Source organism: Macadamia integrifolia, chromosome 3 (assembly GCF_013358625.1).
Source record: "Macadamia integrifolia cultivar HAES 741 chromosome 3, SCU_Mint_v3, whole genome shotgun sequence".
Lineage (NCBI taxonomy): Eukaryota > Viridiplantae > Streptophyta > Magnoliopsida > Proteales > Proteaceae > Macadamia > Macadamia integrifolia.
Genome location: NC_056559.1, coordinates 25,591,571 through 25,603,572, shown reverse-complemented (window position 1 = coordinate 25,603,572; position 12,002 = coordinate 25,591,571). Strand labels below are relative to the sequence as shown.

Here is a 12,002-nt window from a genome sequence, read left to right as displayed (position 1 = left end):
AAAAGAAAAGAAGAAGAGTACAAAAGACAAATTAGACGAATTCATAAGTCATAAGCCTTTTGGTCAATTTACTTTCAAGAAGAAACATAATGGTATTAAAAGATGAATGACCATATCTACAAATATTTAGGAAATTTCCAGGCTTGAAAAGGTCCTAAAGAGAAATTTTTTGTAAAAAATCATTAAAAACCCAGAAGTTCCCAAAACAATAATAATAAGCATCAGGATAATAAGCCTTTGGAATGTCAGAGGCCTCAATTCCTCTGCTAAACACGCCTCCATCCACTCCCATATTAAGTCTTCCCCTAATGGCCGCATTTGGATTCTCTAGAATCCTCTTTTCCTCCATACCTCTCCCATTACTTCATCCTCGCAAGTCATTCATTTTTCATTCTCCACTCCATCGGGCACCCCCTCTCCTTCTCCTCTTCTTTCTATGCTCATAACCGTGCTCCTGATAGGCTTCCCCTCTAGTCCGACCTTCGTTCGTTCTCTTCCACCCTCTCCTCCTTCCCTTGGGGCATCGGAGGAGATTTCAATGTGGTTGGCCTCCCATGAGAAATTTGGAGGTGCTCCAATTGACATCTCCTCTGACTCTTTTAATGAGTGCATTGATGATATTGGGATGAGTGATCTCAGATGGTTTGGTTCCAAATTCACTTGGCATAACCAGGGAAGTGGAACCGATCGTGTGGCCCGCAAGATTGACCATCTCCTCGTCAATGAAGCATGGCTCACTTCTTTTCCTACCTCCCATGCCTGTTTCAATCTCACTGGCATTTCCGATCATTCCCCCATTTCCCTCTTTTCCCAACCTCACATCTCTTTTGGCCTAAACCCTTCAAATTCTGACATGTGGTCCATTCATAATGACTTTCTCCCTTTGGTCAGGGACACCTGGGCTATCCCTATTACTATCTCCTCCTCTCCTCTCATTGTTTTCGCTAAAAAGCTTAAGAATGTCAAAGCGGCTCTCAAAACCTGGAACTCCGCTACGTTTGGTAACATTTCCACTCAAGTCTCTTCCTGCCAAGAGAAACTTGACCTCATACAATCCAAGCTCCAGCTTGACCCCCTCAATCCTTACCTGACTAATGAAGAAAAGATGGCTGCTTTAGATCTCTCTTTCCGTCTTGCTCAAGAAGAAACTTTCCTCCATCATAAATCCAGAATCAAGCGGCTTGAGCTTGGCAACTCTTATTCGGCCTATTTCCACCGTTCCCTCAAAGCCCGAACCAATATCAACTCCATTCTTAAACTACTCTCTAGCTCCGATTCTGAGCTTCTTTCCCCCAATGATATTAAAACCAAGGCCATCTCCTACTTTGACGGCCTTTTCCACCACCTCCACTTCTCAATTACCCTGCCTCCCAACATCCTCAATAAATTCATTCCTGAACACCTTCTGCCATCTCTCCAGGCCATCCCCTCAGATGAAGAGATCCTTGCAGTTATGCTTTTTTATAAATCTAACAAGGCCCCTAGCCTTGATGGCTTCAAAATGGGCTTCTTCTCCTCGTGCTGGCACATCATCCATGATAACCTCATCTTTCCCATCCATAGCTTCTTCCTCAACCCTTACCAGATCAATGACATCAACCATATCTTCCTTTGCCTCATACCAAAGAAGGATGGTGCCCAATACATGTTTGATTTCAGGCCTATCACCCTCTGCAATATTCTCTAAAAATTTATTGCCAAAATCCTTGCTAACCGGATCCAAAAGGTCAATGACTCCCTTTTCAGTCCAAACCAATCTGCCTTCATTGCCGACAGAAGCATCTCTAACAACATCATTCTTTGTCATAAGATCGTCAAAGGGTTTAACCGCAAATCTCATTCTTCTACTGCCCTTCTCAAGATCAACATCCACAAGACCTTTGATTCCATCCGTTGGGATTTCATCTCCAAAGTCCTCCTTCAGATGTCCTTCCCCCCTCCTTCGTCCACTGGATCCACTCTTGCATCTCCACCCCCCACTTCTCCGTCCTCATCAATGGCAACCCTAAAGGCTACTTCTCTTCTATGGGTATCAGACAGGGATGCCCCCCCCCCCCTTCCTCTTCTGTCTAGCCCTTGAAGTTCTCTCCCACCCCATCCAATCCTCCACTAACACACACCTTGTCTCTCCTGTCCCCAAATGCAAATCTCTCATATTAACCCATTTTGCCTTTGTTAATGACCTCATGATCTTCTCCAAAACCAACCATGATTCCATCTCCAATATTATGGCCTCCCTCCATCTCTTTGAGTCCCTCTCTGGCCAGAAAATAAATATTCTCAAATCTAACATCTTCCTCTTGGGAGTCCTAGAGACCCGTCAATCCCAGCTCCTCGCCATCTCTGGTTTCTCCCTTGGATCCGTCCTTGTCAGATATCTTGGCCTCCCTCTCATATCCTCCAAACTCTCCTCTCACCACTGTTCCCCCATCATTGATTCCATCAGGAATAGGCTTCAAGTTTGGAAAGGCAAGCTCCTCTCCTACGCTAGCCACCTAGTCCTTATTCAATCTATCTTCTAATCCCTCTATCTTTACTGGTCTTGCATCTTCATTCTTCCTGCTTCCACCTCCAAAGCCATTGATTCCCTCCTCTGTTCCTTCCTTTGGAAAGGAACAGATGCCACCAGATTCCTTCACCCTATGAGCTAGTCAAATGTTTGTCACCCCAAAGCTGAAGGGGGTCTGGGTCTTTGTAAAATTAAAGATATCAACTCGGCTGCCATTTTGAAGCTCATCTGGAAGATTGCCTCTAAGCAGCGTAGTATATGGGTCTCCTGAGTCTACTCCACCCCTCTTAAAAATGATTCCCTTTGGACGGTGTCCCTCTTCCTTGATGCTTTTTGGAATTGGCGCAAGCAACATCCTCAACTCCAGACATCTCGCCCTCTCTACGATCTCCTACTCCATTGGCAATGGCTCCACCAACTCTCTTTGGTTGGATCCTTGGCACCTTGCTGGCATCCTACTCCCCCTGGTCACCCATAGAATCATCTTCTCCTCTGGCCACCAGATCCACCAGGATGGGCCTCCATCCTCTCCCATGATGGTTGGTCCCCTCCGATCACCCCTCCCCCTTTAGCTGATCTCTGGTCCTCCGTCCCCCCTTCCCCTGGTCACAGAGGATTAGATGATAAAGTTAACCAGTTTCCCTTCACCTCAGGTTTGTTCACCTTAGCCTCTACCTAGAACTTCATCCTTTCTAAAGAACCTTTCATCCTTTGGCACAAAAGCATCTGGTTCAAAGGGCACATTCCTCGCCACAACTTTACCACCTGACGAGCCCTTTCCTACTGCCTCCCCTCCCAGTCCTTCCTCAATTTCCACCACATTCATGTCCCCTCCTCCTGCTGTTTGTGTTGGACTAGCACTGAAGATAATGACCATCTTTTCTTTTCCTGTCCCTTCTTTACTTCCATCTGGAAAAGGGTCCTTCGTAGCTGATGGTCCTCCACCCATCCTATCCTCCCCTTGCTTGTGAATGGATCTGGGTTGACATGACCTTCAGAGGCTCTAGCACATGTGACACAGTCAGAAAGCCTGCCTTTTGCGCCACCATCAACCACCTTTGGTTGGAGCAAAATCTTCATAGATGGATGCCCAACTCCCATTCTTTCGAAAGGATTTGGAAAACCATCTACTTTAATGTTAGCTCCAAGCTTAGTTTGCTATGTCATCACCCGGTTCGCGACACCCCAAGGAACAGGCTCATTGTTGTCTCCTGGGGTCTCCCTTCCTCTACTATCCCCCCCCAAATTGATGTTTCCCTTAGACGGGCTTAAAGCCTTCTTGTTGCCCCTCCCTAAGGGGTTCGTTCCTTTCTAATCCCCCCCCTTTTTTTCTCCCTTGTATATTCTTCTCATTGGTACTGAATTATTTATTCATCCAAAAAAAAAAGGCATCAGAATAATCCAGAACTACAAATGCTTCATTTTAGTTTTCTTACTTCTTTCTACCTTGACAAAAACTCAACCATGTGACAGTTGAAAAAAAATATATCTTTTATCCCTCACATTAATATCAAAAGTTCAATTCCACTTGGAATGATGATATAACACAAGCAAAAGAACAAGCTCGATACAACACGTCATGAAAGGAATGAAAGTTTTGTCTACCAATAATCCTACAGCATTCTCTAACTGTCAAAACATGAGGAGCTAAAGCCTTTATGCTATATGTTATGTTCATTCTAATGCAGTCAACATTATGTGCTTCGAATATACCAATGGTACTTTTATGCAATGAAAATGTCATAGTTTTTAGCATTCATATGGAAAAGAATGTCACCTTGATGTTCTTAAGAAATCAGAAATAAGCAATTTAATAAAATTTCAAACAATATTTTATTCTGAAGGGAGGTTCAAGTCATCAAAAGTAAAAGATGCTTTCTCAGTTTAAAATTGAAAATATAGCCTTGAAAACATACCACTAGGATAAGGCCACACAAGAGTGAAGTTGAGCAGGTCATATGGCCCAAAAAAGTCGTTAGGAGGAAATTTCCATGTCACAAATATGCGCCAGACTCGTAGAACTTCACTCATATTTAATTCATGTGACGGGTACGTAGGGAAAATCCTCAAGCACATCCTTAGCCTGGGACCTTCCCAGATAGAAAAATTAACAAAGATATGATAAGGATCCATATTGAGGGATTCAGCCAGGTACATCTCAAATTGATCTTCATAAGGAGGAAAATATGAGAAGCTGGGACTCTTTAGACGATAATCAATTTGAAGAGGGGCTGCACAAAAGCACTTTAAAGGAGATTCGGGGACATATTCATAGTGACATTCTTGGATCGGACAAACACTTGATTGGTTGGCTGAGTTGCTGCTTGCATTGCTGCCTCCAACTTTATATCCACAGAAGTAGTTTATGTTTGCTTGACTTGCATTTTTACAGAAAGGATTGCCTTGAAGCCTGAAGAACAAAGAGCTCTAAGTTGATCAATGAAAAATGACAGTTTGGTCAAGAATTTAAGAAACAATCAGCTAAAAGTAATTTCTTCAATATCAGAAACCATGACAACTATTCTAATACTCATTCAAACCTGGTAACCGCTATGATCCTTGATTCTTCGGTTAATAAAGTCGAAAAAGCCCACAAAATACCACTTGGGTGGTCCAACCTAAAACCTTAAGAGAGCCAAGGGTATATTAAGGCACATCCAAGGTACCAAATAACCAATATGGGTCTACTACCCCTATAACTCCCAACATCTCAACATCTTTACTTTGAATCACCCTCTTACCAGAATATTCAAATGAATGATTAGTCCTGGTTCATGAGCCTTCTGATGAACAATGAGCCAGAGATATAATTAAAATATTCTAACTTTTTCATTACTGCTCCCTGCTATATTTTTTTCAAACTAGGAAAACTTAATGAATGAAACAAAATGTTGGAACCCAAAAATCCAAAAAAATAAATTGAAGACGCTGTCTATATGCAAGAAAATGGATACCTTATGCTGACATTCGCAGGAGGATTACGGTCCCCCAAAATGTTCGAAAGGGAATTGTTTTGGAAATCCCTGCAGATCCAAAGTGAACATAGGGCGGTGAGGACATGATATTCGATCAATTCCACATATGATTCTACTAACATGGAAATGAACTTCACCCTAATTGATGTGTTAGGGAAAAATATAAATGATATTTTTGTTTGCAGGACTTACAATGTGAGTCTTGCAGTCGGACCAAAGGACTTATTCTGCCAAATGGTAGAAGAAATAGAGCCATTCAGCAAATTGTTCGCAAGTGAACTGTGATAAGACATCATTGCCCACTCCATTAAAATGTCAGAGCACCAGGATTCAAAATCCAAACAAATATGAATTATTCTGTTATGTTGAACTACAATATAATTGTAATCAACTTCCATGAAAATAAACTTCCAAAGCCACTATAGAGAGCTAAAAAATAAATAGAAAATTAACAAACGGCATAGTTAGACAAGAAAACACTTGGTGAATATTCACAAAATTACCAGAAAATTGTAAACATGTGCCATATATAAATATGAGTAAAATGTAAAAGGATCATCTCACAGGTTCTGCAGTATAGGAAGATCCGAGAAACTTGCAGGTATTGACCCATTAAGATGGTTGTTTGACAAATCACTGCATAAGAAAGTTTTTTTTTATAGAACTTAGAGGTCAAGAAGATCGGAGATATGATACCTGAATGAGATTCATAGCAAGTAGTTGATATAAATTTTCATTTACTCAAAGATAACATGTCAAAGAGGTTCAAGTCAACAAAATGGCAATAGATGGTGTTGAATAATGCTTTTACAAGACGATATTTATTATGATACGTACATAGTCGTGATATTAATGGATAGCCTATTTGATGGTATGGATCCAGTCAAATGATTCCTGCTAAGATCTCTGCCACACAAGCCCAGTAACAAGTTAACAAACCAGTCAGTAGTTACTTTTAAAGAACAGTTGCTAAAACACAAGAAACTGCCAAAAGCATTAAATTCCTATAGAGGTTGATATGTGCACCTAAATATATTCAACATTAACTTACAAATAGTGAAGTTTTTTCATCCCACTTAATTCAGGAATAGAACCTTGCAAACTGCAGTTCCTAAGACTTCTGCAAAGCCAGAAAGAGAAAATAAGCAATAATACAAGCACTATCTGAAAACAGGTTTTGTGAATTAGTACATAGAGAGGGTTTCAAATGACGTCAGTGTACAGTTTTTCACCAATAGGAGGGGTATTTAATGAAGAGAGAGAAATTGGGTCCCATGGTGGAATGTGAGTGGGCGTATAAAGGAATCCACATACTGGCATGGTGCGGTTCCTTTTCCCTAGTACATATTAGGACCATCATCACAGCAAAACATTTAATCCTCTAGCAATGTTAAATAGTACTAATAACATGATCAGTTTATTGATAATGATAGAATATAAAATCATAAATACAGTATCAATTATGCTTAAACATGCCCAAGACATTAGGATTAAGGGAACTATTTCCTGGAGATCAGGCTGGCTCATCAGAAACTCTCTTTTTAATATCATCATATTGGTGTCAGTTATGGAGCCAATGCATATGCCATTCCCAATACAATCAGCCTCATTAAGTCTTCTTCCCATAGTAAATACTCAGGTTGTCATCCAGTGACAGTAGAACAATAAGAAACATATAAATGGGAAGAATCAGAACAACTTTCACATTTTACTCTTCCCTTCTTTCTTCCTACCAGTGCTGTTTTCTTTCACTTTCATCTAGTACACATGAACCATAACCTGGCATCGAGGCTAACCTGTTACTGGTAGAAGAGTGGCTGGGCAGGCTGTGGAACAGTCTAGAATTCATAATGTACAATATCACTCCTAGTGAGATTTAGAACTTTCAAACATGCTGGCTTTGTTGAATATATGAATTTGTCTCATATTTTAAAGTTTCTTTTTCTTTTTGCATGATTTTGTCAGTAGTAAGAGGCCGGAAAACATTCAACTCTTCAACCATGCCTTTAAAAAGTACTGCAGGTAATCCTGTAAAGAACTTGTTAGATTGCTGAAACTGAAATAACTACTCATAAAGATCATAAATGCGGGTCATATTTTTCTCCTAAGAATATGTTTCCTTCACGTCTTCCCAAATACCCACCCTTAGCAGTGGTGTGGAACATAACATTAGCAGCAATATCTGGCTCCACATTGTTCTATAACCAAATGAGGATGAAATGAGGATGATAGCATTCTCCTTCATCCACTCACTATATCCTGTATCACCAGAAGCAGGTCCAGAAGTAATATACTTGAGCTTGTCTTTGGCCATAATGTAAACTCTCACAGCCTAATCCCATAGTAAATAATTAGGGCTCTCTTTGAACTTAATAGATGTGATTTGGACATTCACATTGCCCGTAGTAGGGGTAGTAGACTTGGTCTCATCCATAATGAGAAATAAAAATAAGGGCAACAACAATTATCTCAGATACACCAGAAAGAGAGGAGGACCAGCAACAATAAAAAAATCGAGCAGCCTGGCAAAGTATGAAAAATCCAAGAATATTGACCTTGTCAGTATAAGGTCAATAGGCCCAGCAATGAGAGATCAATAGGGAGCTGATATAGTGCTGGAATTAAGGACCAACAGTAGAGCAATCGTCACCCAGTAAAAGACAGCAGCAATCCATACAAAAAAAATAGATTTTGCAGGGATATGCTGAAGGGAGCAAAGGGAGGAAAAAATAGATGGCAAATGGTTTGTAGAGCCATAGATCTTGGAGACATAATAAAGCACAGCAGCAACCATGCATAAAATATCCACAAATTCCAAGGAATCAGCCACCAGGAACCACCAAAACAAATTAATTCTTGCTCCATAAGTCTCCAGATCAGCAACCGTAGATCATCATGTAGATAAGAAAAAATCACTCCATTGATGAGAGAAGGAATATTTACATGACAGCAGATGTAGCAATCATGGTTTGAGAACTCGGTATCAGGGACAGGATCGGTCAAGGCTGATATCGATCCGAATAGGTCAGGCTTGGACAGAAATACCAGGATCCTGCAACCAGATCAAGGACAAGAGAAAGAAAAAAGAGAGAGTGACCATTTGGCACGACTCAACCCACTCAAGGGTTGCAGAATCCAAATCAAGTTGCATGTTGCGAAATCCGAAGTTAAGTTGCTACACTTTCCTTCAATTGGTGAATTTTGCTACATAAGAGATATAAGTCATATATTCTTTCGGTGTCATATATTACTACAATTCATAAAAGGTGGATTCTAAACAGCAGAATTTAAATAGGACAATTTACTACATTATTACTATGGCTATGTTTGGTTGTAAGTGGAATTAAAAGGAAGGGAAGTGAATTTTTCATACTTAAAAAAGAAATATATGTAATCATTACCCATGTGACTTTAACATTAACTTCAAAACATTCCATATTTGAATATAAAATTTCACTTTACTTTGCATCCAAAGCCCTTTGGTATAATATGTAAAATAAAAATTACATGTAAAATATATCATTACTAAATATGGTTAAAAAAGTTAAGTAGTTTATACAATCACATGGGGTAATGATTATAAACAATTCTTTTTACAGTATAAAAATTTCACTTCCCTTCCCTTTAAATTCCCATTGCAACCAAACGGATCCTATACTATTTATTTATAGGGATTTTCTTATTGACACCCCTCAAGGTGTCAAATAATTTGTAACCTTATTTATTTGTCCATGTCGTAAGGTTGCTTCATTGCCACCTAGTGATCACGGGGTTCGAGTCAAGAAACAACCTTTCTGCGAAGCAAGGGTAAGGCTGTGTACATTATGACACTCCCTAGACCCCACAGTTGAGGGAGCCTCGTGTATTGGATACACCATTTTTTTTAGGATAATATTATTATTTTACATGTGTACTCAAAAAATGGCCTAACGATGACACCTTTGATAATGATATAATGATGTATCACTTCAAAATTATTTTGAAAATCCTTTTGTACCCTTAACTTAAAGAATTTTTTTGGAATAAAAGAAGGGGTAATGTAGAATCATTTCCCAGCTAGACAACTAGGAATTAATTCCAAAACAGGATCATAGGTGCTGCCAATTGATAGACTGAAACAAAAGAAAGAGATGCCGCAGGTCTTCTACTTGTCTTCTCAGACCTTGCAATAGCAACAAGTGTTGGGGCTTGTAATCAAGCTTCAAACTAAACTTGAATAGGGCTGAAACCACTCATGATAGCAGGGAAAATAAAATCGAGAGAAAGAAATAAGCTGAAAATAGAGAAGGGGAAGGGGGATTGGTTGGGTCGAGCATCTCACTCTTCCTTAGGGCATCTCACCCAAGCTGTCTCTCACAGTACTGCATCTCACAGTTTTCCAGCACAAAAGCTTTCTTCTTTTTTCTCATTCGATCGTGGGCTGTAGATCAACCTTATCTTTTATTTATAGAATTGATCAGCAATTACAACCAAATTGACTGAACTAAAACCTTCCTATTACAAATCCAAATCAAAATAATTTCCCATTCTTAATTAGAGACTAGCATATCACCTATTACCAAGGTTTAAGATCTCGCTCTCGCCCCCCATCTCGCTAATCCAAAAAAGAGAGATCTGGCGAGATCTCGCCAAGATCAAGTATTTTTTCGAGGTCATCTCAGTGGTTGGTCTTGGTGGCCCAATATTTTTTTAGTCCCTGAAACTAGGTATTTACTCTATTTTGGGACTCCTAAACACAATAGAAGCATCATTTTTTCAAAAATCAAACTTAAAATGGTACTTTGACTTTGTACCCTATGTAAGTCTCCGACTCTTCGAACCCTAGGCTAGTATGCTTTATTTCACAATCCACATTTCACAATCAATACATGACACACCATAATCATAAGAATTTAAAAGACATCATAGCTTATTACTTAATTGATTAACAATTAACATTGATGACTGATAAGTCATATTAACAAACATTGAAAATTTGAAATGAAATAAGATAAGCTACAAAACAACATAAGGTCAGTATGCATCATTTATTTTAAACAGAAAAATAAAAACGTAAAAAAAATTATTTCCTCTCCATGAATCCATAAATCAGTAATATGCATCACATATAAAAAAACCAATATAAACCAACAAGTATTGATGATGTTTCTATGAAAAAAATGGGTTTGAGAATAATTTTTTTTATCTAAACTAGTTCTTGAGAAGAAAAGTAACTCCAAATGTGGATGAGGAGGTAATATTCTCTACTCTTTAAGCTTTAATGAGTGTAGAAATGGATATCCTCAAGCAAAACCACCAAAATTCTTACTCCTTAGTGTTTTTTTTTTTCAAAAAGGCCGAGAGAGAGGTGAGATTTGGCGAGTTATGGCAAGATCTCGGCAAGATCTTGTCATTTTTACACCTCGCCTATGATCTCGTCTCACTAAATTAAAAAAAGGAGATCTCGCAAAGATCTTGAATCATGCCTATCACAAGAAAATAGGAAAGAAACAAACCTAAAGCAGTAAATAAGATAACCAAATCAATTCCTTGTGAAGCAAGGATCCAGCAGTTGTCAATTAGTCTTCAAATTGATCTCATACAGCTAGCTGTGGGGCCCATAAGATCTGGAAATAAGCCCCTAAAAATTACCTCCACAAAAATAGTACCTGAATCCAAAAAATATATAACTCTTCCACTAATTCCTCCTCACGCAAGTCATCAATCAACCCCAAAAGTTCCCCCATGTTATGGTCAAAATGGGGCCCACAAATCTTGAATGAATCTTCAATTCTTGTACATGCAAGCTGTCCTTGAGTAAACCAATTAAGAACCAAGAACCAAACCACACCAGACCAGGCTGCCTCCCACAGTAGTCGCATCCCACAACCGATGTGAACTGGTTTTGGATCCTTGTTCCTACGATCAACTCAAGGGGCAATTAAAAGAAGGTGCCAAGTTCTAAATACAATCATAGAGGTGTCATTCAGGCATTCCCCTATAATCTGCTGGATAATATAAGGATTTTATCAAAAAGAGGATAGATGGAGTACAGGGAATGTGGTTGCAGTAAGTACTTTTTACTCTTCGTTGGAGCTTTGGAGAGTACAACTTGACCTAGATAGTTGATAGGAAACAGTTGAGAAATTGCACTTACAATTTGAATAGCTTTGGCATGTTGCCATAAGAAGCTGGAATCTCAGCCCCATCAAAGTGGTTGTTATCAAGTTGTCTGCAAAAGAAAAGTAAATAGAGGAAATATTGGAAAATATCATCCATAAAAACAAATATTGGAACACTTTAACCAGAAATCCACCAATTTTGTTTCGCAAATCACAACTAAGCATCATAATAGACAAATATTATATATAAAAATAAAATAAAATACATCACATGGTATAGAGTTCAACAAAACATCAGATACTGGTGGCCAGACTAATGCAAAGATGATGGCTTGCGAGAACAAAATTTCATAAACTACACATAGATGGTTAACAAAGTCAAAAATATCAATTTTACATTGCAACGTTTTTTTTTTT

The 12,002-nt window shown here is 39.0% G+C and overlaps 1 protein-coding gene across 1 annotated transcript in view; it reads right to left on the bottom strand.

Annotated features, from left to right (window-relative positions):
* LOC122074272 (probable LRR receptor-like serine/threonine-protein kinase At1g06840) overlaps positions 1-12,002 on the bottom strand; it is a 50,812-nt gene that overhangs the window by 9,456 nt on the left and 29,354 nt on the right. The window contains exons 9-15 of the mRNA XM_042639110.1: positions 11,621-11,695; positions 6,536-6,604; positions 6,322-6,390; positions 6,049-6,120; positions 5,677-5,763; positions 5,464-5,532; positions 4,426-4,919 (exon numbers count right to left, since the gene is read on the bottom strand). Of these exons, the coding sequence (XP_042495044.1) occupies positions 4,426-4,919; positions 5,464-5,532; positions 5,677-5,763; positions 6,049-6,120; positions 6,322-6,390; positions 6,536-6,604; positions 11,621-11,695 (935 nt within the window). The remainder of the gene's footprint in view (positions 1-4,425; positions 4,920-5,463; positions 5,533-5,676; positions 5,764-6,048; positions 6,121-6,321; positions 6,391-6,535; positions 6,605-11,620; positions 11,696-12,002) is intronic.